Source organism: Dromiciops gliroides, chromosome 3, assembly GCF_019393635.1.
Source record: "Dromiciops gliroides isolate mDroGli1 chromosome 3, mDroGli1.pri, whole genome shotgun sequence".
Taxonomy (NCBI): domain Eukaryota; kingdom Metazoa; phylum Chordata; class Mammalia; order Microbiotheria; family Microbiotheriidae; genus Dromiciops; species Dromiciops gliroides.
The window spans coordinates 238,682,133-238,704,938 of record NC_057863.1 but is presented as its reverse complement, the minus strand read 5'-3'; the positions used below and the strand labels follow the sequence as shown (position 1 = coordinate 238,704,938).

The 22,806-nt window shown below is 35.2% G+C and overlaps 1 protein-coding gene across 1 annotated transcript in view; it reads left to right on the top strand.

Moving 5' to 3' along the window:
• Positions 1-21,332, top strand: part of ARSH (arylsulfatase family member H) — a 36,223-nt gene extending 14,891 nt beyond the window's left edge. The window contains exons 4-10 of the mRNA XM_043995941.1: positions 1,655-1,780; positions 3,582-4,005; positions 5,975-6,111; positions 8,597-8,731; positions 11,323-11,485; positions 12,410-12,531; positions 20,965-21,332. Coding sequence (XP_043851876.1) covers positions 1,655-1,780; positions 3,582-4,005; positions 5,975-6,111; positions 8,597-8,731; positions 11,323-11,485; positions 12,410-12,531; positions 20,965-21,332 — 1,475 coding nt within the window. The remainder of the gene's footprint in view (positions 1-1,654; positions 1,781-3,581; positions 4,006-5,974; positions 6,112-8,596; positions 8,732-11,322; positions 11,486-12,409; positions 12,532-20,964) is intronic.
• Positions 21,333-22,806: the final 1,474 nt, after the last annotated feature.

The window sequence follows — 22,806 nt, the reverse complement described above, 5'->3', positions numbered from 1 at the left end:
TATGAAATTCTCCTTTTAGGACATAGATATATTCTATTTTTTCCAGTTATTACTGGGAAAATTTGTAATGGCTGAATCATTGAGTCAAATAATGTTTTTTTTAATGCCTTAACAAGGAATTTATTTTTATATCACATTGGCATTATTATGATTACTATTAGCATTTCATCTGCTTTTCAAGGATTGTTTGGGGTATGTTGCTTATTACTGGAAACATCAGGACACAGTGGATAGAGAGCTGGCCTGAGAGTCAGGAAGAACTAGGTTCGAGTTCCATTTCTGATACATGCCAACTGCAGGCAAAACTCTTAACCTTACAATACCCTAGGCACTTAATTCTCTTAAGATTTCAAGTTGGGGGCGGCTAGGTGGCGAAGTGGATAGAGCACCAGTCCTGGAGTCAGGAATACCTGAGTTCAAATCTGGCCTCAGACACTTAACACTTACTAGCTGTGTGACCCTGGGCAAGTCACTTAACCCCAATTGCCTCACTAAAAAAAAAAAAAAAAAAGATTTCAAGTTGTAGGAAGTATTGATTTGTATAAGTAGGAGGAGCTCCATATGCTAATGGAATCATAGATATCATCGCCCTATATTGCTTATTTTATAAATGTGATAGTGACTAAACCAAAGGTTTCATGACTTTCGCATTTGTCTGTGTACCTAAAGTATTTTCCACATATTCCTAATAGTCACAAGATTGGATCATGATTTATAGAGATGGCACAAGAATATCTAACACATGGTCAGCTTTAATAGACACAGAACTGAGAGGTGATTGAGCTTTTTCTTTCCTCATCTGGCCCAATATATGTTATAGACACCAGAGAAGCAATAAGAAATTCTTTGTGCAAGTTATACACATCCTATATCAACAGATGTAGTTTCTTTTGCATCATATAATGGGAACAAAATGATGCTGCAGATTAGGCTTAGCAAGAGTAAAATCCAACAATTTAGGACTTCTTTCTACACTATGTAAGGCATTTCAAAGACAATATATATAATGGCTAGAGTTCTGGAGTTAGGAAGATAAACTTTCTAATTTTGTCTCTGATGCTTTTGAGCAATGTGACCCTGGGCAAGTCACCTATGCTCTCAGTGTCTTGGGCAATTTATTTCCCAAAATGTAAATAGGTTATGATTCATATTGGTGAAAGGGAATTTCCTGCACTGATGCAATCACAGATCCTCTTACATTCACATCCATATCATATTAATTACAAGTATTTCTTATCCATAGTCATCTCAATTAGTTATAGATATATGACAAAAAGCTCTCACTTTAAAAGAAGACAAAATAGGGGCAGATAGGTGGCACAGTGGATAGAGCACCAGCCCTGGATTCAGGAGGACCTGAGTTCAAATCCAGCCTCAGACACTTAATACTTACTAGCTGTGTGACCCTGGGCAAGTCACTTAACCCCAATTGCCTCACCAAAAAAGAAAAGAAGAAGAAGAAGAAGAAGACAAAATATCTGACATTTTGTAAAAAGAAAAAGAAAATAAAAGTAGTTAGGATGAATCCCTGGTAGTTGGCCTTTAGAGTATGGTAAGAGGCTTGTTTTAACTTAAACAGTTTTGGTTTGCAGGGGAAATCTGGGCCAATCAAGAAATGCAATATGATATATCCTTCCCTTACCATCTATTTCAGGTATGAGTTCTTCCTTCAATATGAATCGTGTCATCCTTTGGCTTGGCGGTTCAGGAGGCCTTCCAACAAATGAAACCACATTTGCCAAGCTGCTTCAGCAACGTGGTTATAAGACTGGATTGATAGGTACAGTGTGGGGTTGCCACTTTAAAGGAACAAAGCATACATTTTCCACTGCACATTTCAGATTTGTGTCAACTAATATAGCATGGAGATGAAGAAATTTGAGTGGAATTAGTGCAGTGTAAGTGATGATAAAGGTTATATCTGAACTAATGAAAAAGAAAATGGTGGTAAGTTTAAATATATTATCTATGACATCATCCATAAAACCCAAAAGACATATTTGACAATCCCTTTTGTGACTTATAGATTCAATCCATGACAAAATGATATGATTGGGGCATGGGGAACATGGATGCAACATGTAGCAATGGATAACAAAAAAGGTAGTCACATAGGCATAATGGGGTGTGCTGGTAAAGGTTTAACAATCAGCACTGAAGAAGCTTAAGTATGGCACATATTTAAGTTTAATATGCATCATGAAATTTTATTCATCACTTTCTTAAGTCTAGACTATCAACAAAACAATAATTCAAGCCTTGATTTGTAACATTTACTAATTTGTAAGGTGTGATTGGTCCCACTGAAAATTTAACAGCTTCTCTTGGTAGCACAAACTATGTATAAATGAAGTTTTATACTTTAAAAACTTATTTGGAAGAGAAAAATTCATTGGAGATTCACCACAAGAATTCTACTTCTATAAACCAATTTGGTTTCTCTTTGTTTTGACCTTTAAAGGTCCAGAAGATGGTTAGGAAGCAAAAGACTTTTCAAGTTATATTGGTGAAGGTTGAGGCCACTGGTAGTACCCTTAAAATGCCTTCTTGGAAATTGAAGTGGTTAGTCTTAATATATTCTATCCTCATAGAGAGCTAGCCTTGTAGTGAGAAGAATCTGGTTTTATCTCTGGTTTTATTCTCTGATAAAATCTGTGTAAGTCATTTGGTAAATCACATCCTCTCAATGATCTCTCAATCTATAAGATGATAAATTATAGAGGTATTGTTAGTCTAGGGACTTCAATATTTGCAATTCACTACAACAATGAAATTAAAAATCTAGTATCCATTCTATTAGCCAAGTCCCCTCCCTCAAGTACTTGATGATGTCAAAAAGAAGAAATAGTGGTGAAAGTAATAGTTTGAGACTTGATTATGACACTTTTAGTTTTAATTTTTAAAATTTTTTATTATTTTTCAAAATAATAAACATTTTAATTTATAGTTTGGGTTTCCAATTTTTATTCCTCTTCCCCTCCCTCCCCTTTCCTCTTCTTGAGGTGGCAAGCAGTCAGATATGGGTTATACATGTATAATTATGTAAAACATCACTATATTTGTCATTTTGTATAAGAAAACTTGATTAAAAGAAAAAATGAAAGAAAGTGAAAAATAGCATGCTTCAGTCTGTTCCATCAATATCAGTTCTTTCTTTGGAGGTGGATAGTATGTTTCATCAAAAGTCCTTTGGGATTTTTCTTGGATCATTATATTGTTGTGAATTGTCAAGGATTATGACTTTTTTATCTATGTGACCGTGAGCAAATCACGTCTAGTATTATAATTTTTTTTTCTTAGAATCAGGAGATCTGATCTTGTGTTCCATCTCTGACACTTACTGGCTTTGTGATTTTACCTAACCTCTCTGAACTTCAATGCCTCAGTTTCATTTTATAAATTAGGAACCATTAGTACTGTCTTCACTTAAACTCATGTCACACAGTTTTTCTAAGTAAAATGCTTTGTAAAGCATAAACTGTGATTTTATTGTGAATTACTATTCCAAACTATGATTTACATTTAACCAAAGGAACATAATTATTTCTTTTTATAACTGTTTATTCCTATATTTCCCCCAGGAAAATGGCATCTAGGTTTAAGCTGTGCCTCTCGAAATGACCACTGTTATCATCCACTAAACCATGGGTTTGATTACTTTTTTGGGATGCCTTTTACTCTCCTAAATGAATGCCAGTCGACAAAAAGACCTGAGATGCACAGAGCCCTCAGGATCAAACTTTGGATTTCCAGTGTGGCTCTTGGCCTTGTGCCTGTCTTACTTCTGATTCCCATATTTTTTGGATGGTTCAAAGTTCCATGGACTATTGTGATCATCACTGCTCTTTTGGCCATCTTGTTTTTCATCGCTTGGTATTCTAGTTACGGATTCATTCGTCGTTGGAATTGCATCCTTATGAAAAATCATGAGATTATTCAACAGCCCATGAAGGAAGAAAAAGTGACTTCTCTGATTTTGAAAGAGGCTCTTTCATTTATTGAAAAGTAATGAAAATTTTCCATTTTCTTATTCTTTGTAATTTAAAAATAAGTATCTCTTTCAGAGTATGCCAGTCTCCTTGGTCAGGAAAAAAAATTCTGATATATTTCTGATATATTTGACATTCACATTTGACATTCCTTTTAGTCTGCACAAAGTCAAAAGAAAACAATATTTTACTAGAAGGCAGCATAATACAGTGGAAAGGGCACTGCCTGCGGGTTCAAAAATCACATTTCTGACACTTAAAACCTGGCTTTAGACAAGTGCTTTGATCTTTAATTATAAGAGATATAGACTTAATATCATCTAAGGAAACTTCTAGATCTATGATCTGAGGAAACAAATATATTAATCATATCTGGAATGTATGTTTCATTCTGTCTCTATTATCCACCACCATTTCAACATCATTTCTTCTGAAGTAATGATTTGTGACTGCATCAAAGTCATGAAGTCTTTCAAGCTGGTTTTCTATATATTAACTTGCTCATCATGCAAATTGTTCTCTTGCTCATGCTTATGTTGCTCTAAATCAATTCCTATGTCTTCCCTGGTCTTTCTGATTCCTTCATATTTATAATTTCTTGTAGCACAATTATATTTATTTGTTTACTAGTTGACATTAATGACATTAATGTACCACAAAATTTTTCAGCCATTTTTATATCAGAGGAATCCACCTCTAACTTTTTATTATTGTGAAAAGTGTTTATATGTGTATATGTGCATGTGTATGGATATGAACTTTTTCTGGGTCTTTGACCCTTTTGGGATGTACAACTAGCAAATGGTATTTCTGGGTCAATAAATAATGACATTTTAAATAGAATTTCCTAATTTTATTCCAAATGAGGATAGTCCTCAGGTGTTCTCACTCAAGTCCTCAGTTGCTTTTTCTATTGTAGTATTTGAAAAGTTGTCATTTAGAAAAAAAAATTATTAGACTTATTCTACTTTTCCTAGATTCGTAATTATGACTGACAGGTAAAAGTCACAAGGAAGCATATTTTTGCTCAATCTAAGATGGGATGTCCTCAAAGCTAGTGGTTTTATTTTTATCTATAAGCTCTAATTAGATATTTCTTTATCATTGAAGTTACTTAAGTGGCAGGTGGCTTATGCTTTTTAAGGAATACTATTGTGGTGATCAATGTTTCGTATAGGAATTTGGACAATATTGCCTCAAAGTTCCTTTCAAACCCTAGGATCCCATGATTTAGGCTACAGCCAATCATGCTACAGTTTTCAAGGGGAAAATAAATAAATACAATAATAATAGTTGGCACTTAAAGGGTACTTTTTTAAACACCTCATCTCATTTTAGCCTTCCAACAACAATGCTCTGAGATAAGTACTATAATTATTTTTACCCTCACTTTTTAGTTGAAGAAAATTAGACTTAGTTACTTACCTTAGTGACACAACTACAAAGTGTCAAGGGCAGATCTTGCTGACTCTAAATTTAATGAATAGTTGAAGTAATATGATATTTCTCTACCAAAATATTGTTCAATTCTCACACCACATTTTAAAGATGTTGACAAGCCAGTGAATATTAAACAGGAAGGTCAGAATTCTTTTTAGTATTAAACTATATATATCTATATCTATCTATATCTATATCTATATCTATTTCTCTCTCTCTTTTTTTTGTGGGGCAATAAGGGTTAAGTGACTTGCCCAGGGTCACACAGCTAGTAAGTGTCAAGTGTCTGAGGCTGGATTTGAACTCAGGTCCTCCTGAATCCAAGGCCTGTACTTTATCCACTGTGCCACCTAACTGCCTCCATATTTCTCTTTAAGACAAATATCCTTGCTATATTTATTTTAAAATACATTTACTATTTCAGTCAACTTTCACTAAAACTTTCAACGAATTTTCTATGATTTGACATTTCACTGCAGCTTCTTTAAATGCCAAATATGCTTTTCCAGGGAGGGAAGTGAACTGGATTTATTTTTCTTTCTTAGGTACAAACGTGGGCCCTTTCTCCTCTTTGTGTCCTTTCTTCATGTCCACACTCCACTTGTAACTAAAGAGAAGTTTGTTGGGCGTAGTAAATATGGTTTATATGGGGATAATGTAGAAGAAATGGATTGGATGGTAGGTAAGTATCATTTTGTGAAATAGTAAGTTGATAACTGTATGTTAGGTGACTCATGATCTCATTGAAATGAGGACTCCTTCCAGGCAGGCAGATTATATGACGTCTATACCTGTTCATTGTCTGAATTTTCACTAGGCCTTCCCTTAGTTACACAAGGCTTCCCTTACCACATTTTTCCTTTAGTTCTCTTAACAATATGGCAATACCAGGGGAACACCAATTAACCTTTTAACAACTGAGCTATAGGAAAGAATAATTCAATTTGACAAATGCTGATGATGAATCTATATTAATTAATTGGTACAGAATTATATATATGACAACATTTTGGTTCTAGGTTCATTACTATCTCAAATGGTGTTTGTACTCAGGCAAGGTTTTTAAACTTTTAAAAGATAGCCAATTGTTAAATTTTCAGTGTACCTCAAAAACTGATTTATCATTTTCTTGATTTTCCAGACTTAAGAAAAGGATGGAGCAAATATTAATAATTCCCCTTAAAGGAAAACATGTGTAGTTCCCTACATATATTTTTGGACAGTTGGTTGTTAAACATTTACCAGCATACCACAGTGTATATACATATATATATATATATATATATATATATATATATATATATATACAGTGTATATGTATATATGTACACAAGCTGTCTCTATCCATAGGTAAATAAACATACACATATATGCATAAGTATATGGATATTTATATATGGTTTGGTTTTTTGTGTGTGAGGCAATTGGGGTTAAGTGACTTGCCCAGGGTCACACAGCTAGTAAGTGTCAATCGTCTGAGACCGGATTTGAACTCAGGTCCTCCTGAATCCAGGGCCAGTACTCTATCCACTGAGCCACCTAGCTGCCCCTATATATGTATATTTCTGTATTTGGAGAGAAAAGGGAGAGAGGGAGAGGGAAAGGGAAAGGCAGCAAGTTAGAGAAATGAAATGGCTCTCCTAAGGAAACACAATAAGCATCAGACATAGAACTTTTAGTATCTTTGCAGACATTTTTCATTGGCAATATCTAGTCATTGGATCATGGCATTTAAAGTTAATAGGCATCTTTGAGATCATCTTCATCTTCTCCAGTGCCCTCACTTTACAGATCAGGAAACTAAGGCTCAAAGAAGGAACATGACTTTTTCTCCTACTTTATCATGCTGTTTGATCCCCATTACTAGCATCACTTTATATTTTAAAGTTTGTTAAGTATTTAAGTGACTATTTATTCTTAATTCTTTTGTCTGGAATTAGTGAATATTTTGACAAGGTGTGGGGGTAGTGGTGCCAGGTTTGTGACTTCATGGTTCAAATAGTTGTTACATTTAACTAAAAAATCCTACTCATATATTTTTGTTGTTTTCCCCAAAAAGGACTTTGTTGTAGACTAGTTAATTATACCAAAATTAAAGAACACATGTAAAGTGATTCATTTTGAATGAAAAAAAGAAGCATCTAAGTACAATTTTGTACTCCTTATGTATTAACTAGAACAATTTATTTTAATTTCTAGAATTAGAGTGTGATAAGAATATTCCAAAGATAACTAATGCAACTTTTGTCAATTTAGAGTCCAAAGCCAGACTTCCCAAATCTTCTGTGATTCTACATGGTATCAGATCCCATAAAGAATTTTGTTTTTCTGTAGCCAGTAGCTTTAGCTCCCGTAGCAAGGGCACTTTTGCTGTCCAACCTTCCCAGCATAAGCAGACAAAACTCTTTATTTTCTTTTTTCAAATTTCTGCTTCCTTATACATGCCAGAGGAAGAAGAGAAAGGAACAGGTTAAGTCTGTTGGCACAGGCCTATGTAATACCCCATGATCTCTGTTCTTGGTTAGTTTATTATTCATCTTTTTAACTTGTTATGTTTTGTCTATTCAGATGAATGCTCTACGTTGTTAGATGTGTTGGTAATGTGGTAGAGTGGGAATGTGTTGGGTTTGGACTCAGAGGACAACAGTTCCAATCTTCCTGTTTACAACTTTTGTGATCTTGGCAAAGTTATTGCATTTTTCTGGGTTACTGGTTTATGGATTTAGAGCTGGAAGGGATCTTTAAAGTCATCTTGTTCAACTCCTAATTTTATATACAAGGAACCTGAAGGTTTCAGTTTTCTCAGATGTAAAATGAGGGGGTAGGATTGCACAGCCCCTAAGACTCCTATTTTCCATTGCTTTCAAAAAAATATGGGTTTTGGTGCCGTTCAAAGTTGTCTTAATTTTTATAGTTATAAAAAAGGGATTTTACTTTCCTTGGAGTGAATTATTTAAGGAATATTTTTAGGAATTATTTAAGTTTTAAGTTCTATTAAGAGAGTTTCAAATAAACAAGGTATACTTAAATTATCTTGGGCTTCTTTCTATTAACATGTATATCTGTCTGATGTATATTATGGTTTTTTAAAAATGAGATTAAGTTGTCTTCTTAGAAAAAGAAGGATAGTGATTCACATTGTCTTGATTCATCTGTCTTTATCATAGGCAAAATACTTGATGTTATCGACCAGGAATATTTGAGAAATAACACACTTGTATATTTTACTTCTGACCATGGAGGTCATTTGGAGTCTCAGGAAGGAAAATCCCAGCTTGGTGGTTGGAATGGAATATACAAAGGTGGTAATAATGCTGCATTAAAATGCTTCCTTTTGAAAATTAAGATTTTTAATGTCCCTAACTATAAACATTACCAAAAGTGATGCTTTATTTTATCTAAAATTTTTAAATGAGAAAATGTAAAGATAAACTATTTGATATACAAAACCTATGTCTATAGAACTATATAAATCCTTGAAATATTCCCAAAGTTTTCTGGTCCTAAGTGTAATTGGAAGCATGATTCATAAACATATGCAAGATTCTGTCTTCTCAATTTTAAATAGATACATTTAAATTGAAAAGCAGCATGACATAGCTAATAAATGGCTGACATTGGAGTCAGGAACATCAGGGTTCAAGTCCTTGACCTTGGGTCAGTTACTTAAAGTGATAGGGCTACAGGTAATTTTTAAAGTTAGAGATCAATTGCCAATCTGCATTAGTAAAGGGAGTTTCATACAAGCAACTCCCACAATGATAAAATTGCAAGTCTGGATTTTCTTTTTTCTTTAAGGATTTCATGAGTAGGTATATGTAAAGTGTAATTGTGAAAGGTGTAACTACAGATTAACATGACTTTCTCCTCCAAAGAAAATATATAATCATTCATTTAGACACATTACTGTAGAAGGAATTGTCTTCAAGGACCAACAGAACATTGTTTTATAATATCCTAGTATTAAAATGCAATTTAAGGTTAATTTTGATGATGAAGATGGCCAATGAATCATATCAATTCTGTTACTTTAGTTGTACCTCAAACAATTGTCAGTAATACATACATACATATACATATATATGATGTATATAATATATAATTAAATAATGACTTTGAGCCACTTATGCTAGAATATTTAGAATGAGATTTTCAGTGTTTTTTTCCTCTCTAGTGACATATACGTATATATACAAACATATTGATACACATACATACATATACCTACACATGTATATACATATATGCATGTATTCTCTTCTCCCCTCTTTTTCTGTCTCTTTCCATATTTACACATACCTATCCATATCTATAACACATGATTTGAATATGTGTACACACATATAAACTACTAATATAAATGATATAATGCATGAACATATACATATCCAATATATACATATACATATACATGACTAAAATAGGATATGGTCATTTGTAGAAATGTGGGTTGATTTTAAACAGATGTTATTTATTTCAGCTACTCTGAAGGACTTCTGATTTTTAAAAAATATTTTTAATGCTGGAGACTTGTTTATACTGTACAATTTAGTGCTTTTATTCTTACTCATTTAATTATTTTGTGTATTTTTGGATATGACTTTTCTCTCCAATTAGATTTTGAGCTCCTTCTAGTCAAACCACTTCTAATAGTATTTTTATAGAATAGGTATTCAATAAATCATCATTAAGTATTGATCATAATTATTTTATCTATGTAATCTAAATCTTTGAAACAAATAAACCAATTTTATTTAGGAATTTGCTAGTGAAGTGAGAATTTGTTTTGATCCAGCTTTGGCTATAACATTTGGCATGAGAATAACCTTTGAATTCTGTAAGCCTGATTTCCTGATTTGTAAAACAAATGTGATGGTTTTTGTTTTTATTTTTTTGGTGGGCTTTTTGAAACTTTGTTTTGATAATATTGGTACCCTGCTAAATGGTTTCCTCTTGGCTATGGGATCTAAATTCTGTAGTCTACAAAAGAACCCATTTTATAGACTCAGTGATTAGTACTCTTTTGCATGAATCCTTGTATCCAGTTAAAATTATCCACTCCTTATTCCCTAAGCACGATTAGTGATATTTTGTTGCTATTTCTTGGCTGTTTCCATCCCTCACCTCTGTCTCAAAAACCTGAATGCCTTTCCTCACCCTATCTCTTAATTACTATACATTTTTTCTTCTATTAAGATGTCCCAGAATGCTCTAGTCCACAACGATCTCTGAATGTATAACTTTCTTTTCATTTTTTTTTTTTTTGGGTGAGGCAATTGGGGTTAAGTGACTTGCCTAGGGTCACACAGCTAGTCAGTGTTAAGTGTCTAGGTCAGATTTGAACTCAGGTCCTTCTGACTCCAGGGCCGGTGCTCTATCCACTGCACCACCTAGCTGCCCCAATGTTTAACTTTCTAAATAATTTATTGGCTAACTTAACTGTGTAACCTTATAACAAATTCAGTAGGCTCTTTGTACTATTCATTGAAAACCTTGAGGTTTTCAATTCCCAGGTGCATAAACCTTACTTTGCCAACTAGATGATAAGGTTCTTAAGACAGAATATATCTTTGTTTGTTTTGTTTTGTTTTGTTTTTGTGGGGCAATGAAGGTTAAACGACTTCCCCACGTTCACACAGCTAGTAAGTGTCAAGTGTCTGAGGCCAGATTTGAACACAGGTCCTCCTGAATCTAGTAGCACTGTTGCTTTATCCGCTGCACCACCTAGCTGCCCAAGGACAGAATATATCTTATATTTCTTTGTCGTTTCCATATTGCCTAGGAAAATGATAGGGCATAGCATATTATCAAGAAATTATTTGATATCTACTTCAATAAATCTATGTACATAAGATTATTCCTGATTATTTGTACTACTGGTTTTGAACTTTAGGAGGCAAAGGAATGGGAGGCTGGGAAGGGGGAATTCGGGTGCCAGGAATATTTCGATGGCCAACAATCCTTCCAGCTGGTTTAGAGATTAATGACCCTACAAGTCTCATGGATATTTACCCAACATTGTCTTATGTTGCTGGAGCAATGTTGCCACAGGACAGGTACACATATTTATGATAATTTACTATTTCAATGTATTTTTCTCCTTATATAATATTTGAGACCATATTTATAAAATGTGTACATACATGTGTATAAATATTTTTGTGTGTGCATGCAAATTCATATATGTGACAGAAAATAAAATAGAAACTGAATGTGACTGCTTTTATACTCACAAGGTCTGTATTTGTCTCTTGTTATACCAATAAGAGGATACCTACACCCCTGTTATAATTCTACACCAAAGCTAAGTCTATATGTATATGTTTGAGTAAAGTAAGACAGAAGATTTGGTCATTCCAAATACTGGGCTTATCAAAATAGCTTTGGTAATGGTTAGAGTATTATTTGTACTGCTTTCAAAGTTTAAAAAATGTCAAATTTCAGGTTACCTGGATTACTTTCAGGTTGCTCAAATTATATGGGCAAAATTGTGCCAAAATATAATTATATATCATATTCAAAAGAGGAGTAATGTATACTTTGCATCCAATTTAAATTATAAAATTTTTTCTGGGAGGTAGAATAAAGAATGATGGATTTGGGTAGAAAATTCTACTTCTTATTCCCAGCTGATAATTTGTGTGCTCTTTTCACAATTATACTCCAATATTGAGTTTCCCATCCTTAAAGTGGGGGTTTGAGGACTACTTGCCAGTATTGTTATAATAGATATTCAGGTTTCTGCTATGGATTGGACTAGTCCTATAAGGACTCTTAAAATTCTGAGAGTATATTTCTTGCATGGAGATATTAAAAGACATTAGGCATGTAATAATGATTGTTTTAATATATTCAAGGTGAGAAAATGCATAATCCTTCTTTAAAATTTTTGGGGATGCTGGTATATATTACATCATTGAATTTATTATGTATCACCTAGGATATTCTTCATTTACATTCTCTTTCTTTTTTTTTTCCAGAATAATTGATGGCAAGAACCTGATGCCTTTATTACAAGGTAGAGTTTTTCAATCAGGACATGAATTCCTCTTCCACTACTGTGGAATATATTTACACACTGTACGGTGGCATCAAAAAGACTGTGAGTATTAAGATATAACTGAATGTGACTCAGATTTGCTTTCCTGTGATACTTCCTAGATTGCCAAATAATCACATTATAAAAGCACAAATTAAGGAAATAAATTCTTATTTTAATTTTTTCTTTTTTAAAAATTATGCTTCAATCTGTATTCAGACACCATCAGTTCTTTCTCTGGTGATGGATTGCACTTTTCTTAAGTCCTTCAGAGTTGTCTTGGATCATTTTATTGCCAAAAACAGCTAAGTCATTCACAGCTATTCATCTTACAATATTGCTGTTACTTTGTATACAGTATATTTTACTTTTCATCAGCTCATGCAAGTTTTTCCAGGTTTTTCTGATAGCATCCTGCTCATCATTTCTTATAGCACAATAGTGTTCCATCATAATGTCATCCCACAATTTGTTCAGCCATTCCCCAACTGATGGGCATCTCCTCAATTTCAAATTCAACCTTTTGATTTTTATCTCTTTTTGGATACTGACCTAGTAGTGGTATTACTAGGTCAAAGAGTATACATGGTTTTATAGTCATTTGGCCATAATTACAAATTGCTCTACAGAATGCTTGAATCAGTTTACAACTTCACCAAGAGTGCATTAAAGTCTCATTTTCCCCATCTCCCCTACAACATTTGTCATTTTCCTCTGCTGTCCTATCATCCAATCCAATAGGTATGAGGTAGTAACCCAGAATTGTTTTGGCCTCCATCTCTCCAATCGATGGTGACTTAGAGTGTTTTTTTTTTCATATGGCTATAGGTAGCTTTGATTATTTCATTTGAAAACTTCATGTCTTTTGATCATCTACCAATTGGGGAATGGCTCTTATTTTAATAAATTTGACAAAGTTCTCTATGTATTTGAGAAATGAGGCCTATCAGACAAACTTGCTTCAACTTTTTTTCAAAGTTACTATTGCTAACTGTATTTCCCTCCATCCTATTCCCTCCCCATGACATTTACTCTATTTTCTATCTTCTTTCACCCTGTCTCTCCTCAAAAGTATTTTGCTTATGACTGCCCCCTCCCCCAATCTGCCCAACCTTCTATCATCCCTCTCCCCTTATCCCCTTCACTTCCTACTTTCCTTCAGGGAAAGATAGATTACTATACCTAATTGAATGTGTATGTTATTCCTTCTTTGAGCCAATTCTGATGAGAGTAAGGCTCATTCATTCCCCATAACCTCCCTCATCTTCTACTCCACTCCATAAGCTTTTCTTGTTTCTTTTATGTGAGGTACTTTACCTCATTCCACCTCTCTATTTTCCTTTCTCCCAGTGCATTCCTCTTACCCTTTAATTTTATTTTTTTAAAGATATCATCCCTTCATATTCAACTCATAACTGTGCCCTCTGTCTAAATATACTCCATTCAGCTGCCCTAATAATGAGAAAGTTCTTATGAGTTACAAGTATCATCTTCCCATGTAGGAATGTAAATAGTTTAACCCTTTAATATACCTTATTATTTCTTTTACCCGTTTACCATTTTATGCTTCTCTAGTATTTTGTATTTGAAAGTCAAATTTTCTATTCAGCTCAGGTCTTTTTATCACGAGTTCCTGAAAGTCCTCTTTTTCATTGAATTCCCATTTCCCCAGAAGGATTATACTCAGTTTTGCTGGGTAGGTGAATCTTGGTTGTAATCTCAGTTCTGTTGCTCTTTGGAATATCATATTCCAAGCCCTCTGATCCTTTAATGTAAAAGCTACTAGATCTTGTATTATCCTGACTGTGGCTACACAATACTTGAATTGTTTCTTTCTGGCTGATTGCAATATTTTCTCCTTGACCTGAGAGCTCTAGAATTTAGCTATAATATTCCTGGAAGTTTTTATTTTGGAATCTCTTTCAGGAGGTGATTGGTGGATTCTTTCAATTTACATTTTACCTTCTGCTTCTAGAATCTCAAGGCAATTTTCCCTGACAATTTCTTGGAAGATGATGTTTAGGCTCTTTTTTTTTTTTTTAATCATGGCTTTCAGGCAGTCCAATAATTTTCAAATTATCTCTCCTGGATCTATTTTCCAAGTCAGTTGTTTGTCTAATGAGATATTTCACATTGCCTTCTATTTTATCATTCTTTTGGTTGTACTTTATTGTTTCTTGATTTTTCATAAAGTCATTAGCTTCTATTTTCTCAATCCTAATTTTTAAGGAATTATTTCCTTCAGAGAACTATTGTACCTCCACTTTGACTTTTCAAGGCATTTTTTTCCTCATTGGCTTTTTTGTAGCTCTTTTATCATTTGGTCTAGTCTGTTTTTTAAGGTGATATTTTCTTCAGGATTTTTTTGGGTCTCCTTTACCAATCTGTTGACTTTTTTTTCCATTTGCTTGCATCACTCTCATTTCTCTTTCCATTTTTCCTCTACCTCTCTTACTTGATTTTCAAAGTCCTTTTTGAGCCCTTCTACGGTCTGAGACCAATTCGTATTTTTCTTGGAAACTTTGGATGTAGGAGCTTTGACTTTATTGTCTTCTTCTGAGGGTATATTTTGATCTTCCTTGTCACCATAGAAACTTTTTATAGTCAGCATTTTTTCTGTTTGCTCATTTTCCCACCCTATTTCTTGACTTTTAAGTCTTTGTTAAAGTGTGGCACTGCTTCCAGGGTGGAGAGCACACTGTCCCAAGCCACAGGGAGTTTGAACATCTATTTTCTGAGATACTTTTAGGAATTTGTAAGTCCTTAGTTCTTCCAAGGTGTTATGATTTAAGGAGAGGTATTTTCATCACTCTCCTGGTCTGTTCTCTGCTCTGCAAGCAACCACCTGCTTTTCTGCCCTGGAACTATGAACAGAGAACTGCTCCACTGTGGCTGCAAGCTCTGGTGTGCTTGTGCTCCTTCCCTGCCTGGGGCTGCCACCCAAGACTGTGACCTGGATCTAAGTATGGGCAAAGCAACAGAGTCCTGCCTCAGTGCTAGCAAAGAGAGCCCTGTAATCTCCTTCTGTCCAATTGTTCAACCCCCTTACTATCTGTTAGCTGAGTTCTGCTGCCGATTCAGACACTCCCAAGACCTGGTCCTGGTTTGCTGTGGCTGTGGCTGGGCCTGTGCTGGCATGGCCTATGTTGGGCTGTGCTCCACTCTCACCCAGGTACAACAGACCTTTCCTCTTGACCTTCTAAGTTGTCTTTAGCTAGAAAATTATTTCACCCTATCCTTTTGTGGGTTCTGCTGCTCCAGGAATTGTCTTGTGGCATTATTTGAAGGTATTTTTTTTGGGGGGGGTCTTGGGGAGAGTTTAAGAAAGTCACTGCCTTTCCTCCACCATCTTGGCTCTGTCCCCAAGGTCCATGTATTATTTAATTTTGTTCTACTTGAGACCAGACAATGTGATATATAGGAAAAAAAACATAACTATGAAATTTGGTTCTTTTGGTTAAATATATTCAGGTAAGCATTTTGGTTTCAAAACAGTTATACATATTTGGACTAATAGTGATGATGGTTTGTGTATGAAAATGTTCAAAAGAAGTGTGTCAGTATGTAAGTAAAACTGGGGTAACTGATTTAAAAAAAACCTTTGAGTTTCCTTGAATTTCTTAGTGTGGTATTCCCGATGCCTTTTTTTTTTTTAACTTTTTAGTATTTACTTTCTCCTGTCCATTTTTGCTCACTAGGATTATGTAAAAATAGAACTCATTCAAGAGAACAATTGGTCTTTATCCTAGCAGCATGTGACAGGTGAAATCAGAAATAACTGAGGCAACAAATGTTTGAGCTTCCGAGCATATCAAATTATCAAGCAAAGCATGCCAATTGTGTAACAAATCAGGACCACTCCTCTACTTGACACTGGACCCCAAATATAGAAGGAAACAGATTTATATGCATTAAAAGAAACCAATGAACAGATAGAAAACAGTATACAAGATTAGGTGATTTGTTTTCTAATTAGAGGAAAGATGATGGATTTTCCAAGTTGGGGGCAGGGGGAAGGTGTGGAGTAAGTATTAGTCAAATTGGGAGGGAGTTATTGGGTTTAGAAATATTTCCTTTCCCAGAAGTGGGAGGTGCTGATTAATTGCATCCACCTGCATTTTATGAATAATACATGTAGAAAAACCTGATGGAATCAGTGTTAATTGGATTCTCACCCTAAACCAACTCCCTTTTGTAACCAGACTTCACTCTGTTTCCTCAAAAGAAATCCCATTCAAGGTGTTTGGAGATATAAATAAGTATAAATATACTTTATTCTCTGATCTAGAATTTTTACCTAACAGAAAATTATATGATTTGCCCTCATGAATACAGTTAATTATAATGTGGGTTATCCATCTCATGAATATAGAAAGGATCTCTCAAAACAGAAGCTGTGCAAGGAAAGTCCTCAGAAAGTATTTTCCATATAAGGACAGAAATATTTTATATCACTATTCAGTGAAGGTGAATTTTCTTTTTCTGTTTCTTTTATTAGGGTATATAAGAAGGGAAGTATATATTTCAAGAATGCAATTGGTTTCCTTTGTTATTATCTCAACTCAAATAGTCCTAAGATATTATTAAGAAAAGTGGGAGTTGGTGGTAGAATCTCATAGCAATTAAATGGGATAAATAATTGGATTCTGGATTCTCATTAGATCCCCTTTGTGACTTCTTTTATTTGGACAATTATCAATCCATTACACATTGGTCATTTTAGATGAATCCCACAAAGATTTTAGCTGTCCTCACTGATGGGAAATACCCAGGTTAATTCCTAAGGTAGAGGGGCAAAATATTCCCAATATCAGCTATTTCCTCTATGAATGTCCTTCCAGAAAGAGTAGGTGGAGATGACATTACCTTCACTCATACTTTGTGTACATAGCATTGCTTGAGATCACATGATTGAGAGCATATAATTGGCACTTCCTTGAAAAACTTAGTGACACATTTGAAATATTTTTTACCTGACAGTCACTGAGGGATGACAATCACCATTCAGTTCAAGTGAAAAAGAGCTGTCAATAACTTTTCCATATTATATTTAAAAAGAAAGGAACTATGAATAATCTTTCCATATCATACTTATATCATCTTCAAATATGACAGTTTGAAAATAAATTTTATAGTGTAAAGAAATAATTATTATTAACTATATATAATCTGGAAAAATTTATATAATTGGATTTACAAAAAATTGTGATTATATGAAAAATTATAGGTTTAGAGAAATTATAATTGGGCTGTAAGTCCTGCCGCGGTTGCCATTAAAATGTGAAAATATTTTTGTTGACTAGGCCTAATTTGGGGGGCTGATCTGACTGGAGGACTAATCTGGGGACTTTTGACTATTTGGCTATCTGACTGCGTTTAATTTAATATAGGCCGTTTATAAAGTTCCACCACACTGCTCCACTCCCAAATTGATAGGCAAAATATTAAGAAGTCTCTTACCTAAATAATCAAAGCAGAGTTTATTTATGAGATACTATTTAAAATTAAGAATACAGGGTAATAAAATGTACAACCTGACTGCTTTCCTGCAGTCTCTTTCCCCTGCATCTCTTTCCCACCTGCTGCGCACTTGGAACTTTTTTTTTTTTTAGTGAGGCAATTGGGGTTAAGTGACTTGCCCAGGGTCACACAGCTAGTAAGTGTTAAGTGTCTGAGGTCAGATTTGAACTCAGGTACTCCTGAATCCAGGGCCGGTGCTTTATCCACAGCGCCACCTAGCTGCCCTGCTTTGAACTTTTTTAATACAATAAGGGCCTTACCCACCTCTCGCCTCAGGGTATTTTCACTTGCTCAACTACTTTCACTAACTCCACCTGTACCCTTTCACTTTGTAAATCCCCCTGCTTCTAACTTTCCTCTTCTTACTGCCACAGCTGAACCCTTATGTTTCTCTCTCACCGGCCTTCTGTCTGTCTGCTCCGTCAGTCTGCCCTTCGGCCTCTCTTTTCCCTGCTCCTAGTCCTTTTCATCTTCTCCTGCGTCCTTGTAGCCCCATCTCTAGTCTGCTGTGCTCCAACCTTTCTAATCTCGTCAGTCGCTGCTTGACCTCTTCTCCGCCTCTTCTCGTCCATCCGAACCCCTTGCTGTCTAACTCTCAGGTCTATATATACCTTTTCTTCTCTCCACTGAAATCTCAGGGCTTCCTGCGCCCCCATAGACCAAGCTAATCTGCCAGCCAGGGCTGTGGCTGGTCGGGGGCGAGGTGTGCTCTCCAGCCTCACGTGCCTCAGCACAGGCTATCTGGGATCTTTCGGATAGCTCCGCTCAGGTCAGAGGGAGCTGGGGGCTTTTTCTCCCCAGCTGTCTGACCTGGTATCTTGTACAGCCCATGGGGCTTTTTGGCTCAGCCAAAGCAGAGGGGAAGGGGCACCAGCACCTCCCACACAGAAGAGACCCTGAGGGCCTAAGGCTTTCTAATCTCGGCCTAAAGGTAGGGTCCTCAAATCAAAATAAATTTCCACAATAGAAAGGAAGAGGAAGGATAATCTTTATTTAGTAAAACTTAACATTTCCAGATGTTCATGACTATGTTAAAAGTAGCTCTTAATAGAATCTTTTAATTCCTATGAATATGGAATACAAGTTAGGAAGTATTATCCCAAAGCCTGTACTTTGACAGATACTGTGAGTCCTAAAGATCATGCATTATATAGCTGGGGTTCAGTAGTCACTCTTTTTGTTGTTGTTGTTCCTTAGCTACTTTGAGATTTTATTGCTGTCATGCTTCTTTTTGCCTTATGTTTTTTTTGCTAAATTCTTATCGATAAATTTTGTTTTGATATGACTTAAATTTCCCTACATCCTTTTCTCTTTCCATTTCTCATCCCCTTTCCCCAAGGAAACTTTAAAAAGCAAAAAAGGAAAGGGAAAAATCTTGAGCAAAACTGATCACCATATTAAAATAAAATCATTGTTCTAAAGCTATGTTTCTTATCTTACCTAATACCCCTGAATCTACAAAGAAGTGGGAGGAATGTTTTTTCCTCCTATATATTCTTGGGAGACAAGTTTGTTCTCTGCAGTTTTGCAACATCATTTTGATTATTTTGTAATGGTTGTTCTTTCCATTTGCTTTGTTAAGATTGTTGTATATCATTTTCCTGGCTCTGGTTACTTCACTTTGTATCAGTTCATGTATTTTTTTCTGTACTTTGCTTTATTTTTCCTATTTGTCACTTCTTATAGCATGATAATATTCCATTCTATTCATGCACTGCAATCAATTTGTCATTTACCATTTGAGGGATCATTACTACTACTATTTCTAGTACTAGTAGTATGAGTACTAGCAATAATAATAAACAACTAGCATTTACATAGTGCTCTAAGGTTTGCCATTTTGTTGTTGTTCAGTCATTTTCAATTGTGTCTGACTCTTTGTGAGTGACCCCACTTGGGGGTTTCTTGGCAAAGATACTGGAGTGGTTTGTCACTTCCTTATCTAGCTCATTTTACAGATGAGAAAACTGAGGAAAAAACAATTAAGTGGCTTGCCCAAGGTCACAGAGTCAGTAAATGTCTGAGGCCAGATTTGAACTCAGATCTTCTTGATTCCAGGCTCAGCACTCTATTCACTGTGACAGCTGGATGCCCTATAAAGTTTCCAAAGTGATTTGTAAATATGATATTTTAACTTCACAACAACCCTCGGAATTTTTTTCAAGTGCCATTTTTATCCCCATTTTATAGATGAGGAAACTGAGGCACAGGTTAAGTGATTCATTCAGAATTGCATAGTGTCTGAATTTCTGTGTGAACCTAGGGTTTCCTGACTCCAGGTTCAGAGCACTATTGATTATACCTCCTAATTTGTTCTCAGTTGTTTGGTGCCATGAAAAGTGCTGCTATATATATGTTGGTATATATGAAACCATTCTTTTTGCCAATGATTTTCTTGAGGTTACATGCCTAACAGTCAAATCTATGACTGGAAAGGCATTGGTATTTTAGCCACTTTGTTTACAAAATTCTAAATTGTGTTCCAGAATAGTTTACATCTCTACTAATAATTAATTAAATAATAAAATTAAAACTAGATTATTTCAAAGGTCTCCTCTAGCCCTAAACCCTTAATCCTTAGTGAATCCACTCATGACATCACCAACTTCACTAGAATTGCAAGTGTTTAGTTTTACTAATCCTTCCTGGACACTGTCAAAAGGACCTTTCCAAAGCTCCCCAACATTGACTCATCTCATCTAATATTATCTTTGCCAATTTTCTAGAGATACAGATAAAATCTTGGTGTTGTTTTGATTTTTCCTTATCATTCATGATTTAGAGAATTATTTTATTGGTTGGTATGCATTTAATATGTCTTAAAGTTTCTTTTTCAGTGTATTGAGGTGAGGAACAGGTAAACATAGTTTTAAGTGATGGTGCTTAAGGAAAATAGCTTTGATTTGAGAAAATTTTGGAATACTGTAATTGTTAACATTTATTTCTCTGTTTTAATAACTAGTTGCCTTTTTCCAGGTGGTACAGTGTGGAAGGCTCATTATGTGACTCCAAAATTTCAGCCAGAGGAAGGCGGAGCCTGCTATTGGAGTGGACTTTGTTCATGTTCTGGGCATGTCAACTACCATGATCCTCCTTTGCTATTTGATATTTCAAGAGACCCTTCTGAAGAGCATCTTCTTACCCCTGATAATGAGGGACTTTTTGATGCTGTGATAAAGAAAATGGAAGAGGCAGTGAAAGAGCACCGGAGAACATTGTTGCCAGTTCCACAGCAGTTCTCTGTGTTCAACACCATCTGGAAACCATGGCTCCAACCTTGCTGTGGGACTTTCCCATTTTGTGGCTGTGATGAGGAAGATGACACTCTGCCTACTGGACTATGAAGAAAATAAACTGCTGGTTACTGGGATCTACTGTATATATTATATGAAAGGGAAAGTAAGCATGAATGGGACAAATTAACAACTTGTTTTCATTTAGAATCTGAAGGAATGGCTTTAGGAGCCATTTAGGTATCTTTTTTTTCCTCTTCCCCTCCCCCAGAGCTCACTAAATTAATTATTTTTCAGTATAATTACTAAGCCCAATTCAAAACATTTCTTTAAGTTCTAACTTTATAAAATGTTAACAGGGCATTGTATATCAGGACTGGGGAGAGTTATTGCTTCAAAATAGCACATTGAGAAATCCTCTAATTCTATCAAAAATTGTTTATATTTGTAACATCTCAATTTAAAATTTAAAAATATTTTCTCTGGCAACTTTTGCTTGCAATTTATAACATCTTCAGCTTTGTATGATCAGGGATATCTGTTTAAGTTGGTGGTAAATACTAATTAGGTTTCAATTTCCATTTGAAACTCAAGATGTTTTACCAGCCCTGTGACAACATGAAGGAAAGGCAGGGAGTGGCACTAGTATTCCTTTGGTAGTCAAAATTTTGCTACTCTAATCTCAGTAGGTGAAAACCAGTCCAGACTATTCCACCAGGTTGCTTTCCATCTATCTACCTGTTTTCATGGTTTTGTATTATGGTTTCTCTCTTCTTTCTGTCTTTGATATCTCCCTTTTCCCCCCTTTCTTTTTTTTATAGGTTAATGACTATTTTGGGGTCCATGTTTATTTATGTATTTTTTTTTTGGTGGGGCAATGAGGGTTAAATGACTTGCCCAAGGTCACACAGCTAGTAAGTGTCAAATGTTTTAGTTAAGATTTGAACTCAGGTTCTCCTGAATCCTGGGCCAGTGCTCTATCCACTGAGTAACCTAGCTGCCCCCTTTCCCCCACTTTCTCACTCTCTCCCTCCCTCTCTCCTTTCCTCCATTTCTCTCCCCCTCTCTCCCTCCTTACCTCCCTCCCTCCCTCACTCTTTCTCTCTCTCTCTCTCTCTCTCTCTCTCTCTCTCTCTCTCTCTCTGTCTTGTATAGCTTAAAGAAAATGTATAAGTAAGTTTGGGATAGGATGAAGAAGGAAGGGAAATACTAGACAGAAGGGAGGAGGAAGAGGGGAAAAACCATAGTACATCCTTATTTTCATTATTTCTTTTTCTGCTTATCTATTGTGAATACTCTGTTGTTCTGTGTGGAGATTTACAACACATCCTGGAACACTTTCAGAAGACAATAAAAAGTTCATTGTAAAAAAAAAGTGCTCAGTGTCATGTCATGTTCTAGAATTTGTCAAGATAATGGAATGTGATAGATGAGATTTGGCAGATACTCAGGAGCCCACCTGAGTGGATTACTGGCTGATTTGACTGGATTACTATTTGACTAGATTCTAAGCACATCTGGCTGGTACTTGAGAGTACTTAAGAAAGCATGGTTCTCAGAATCTAAAAAAAACTTTGAACTTCCG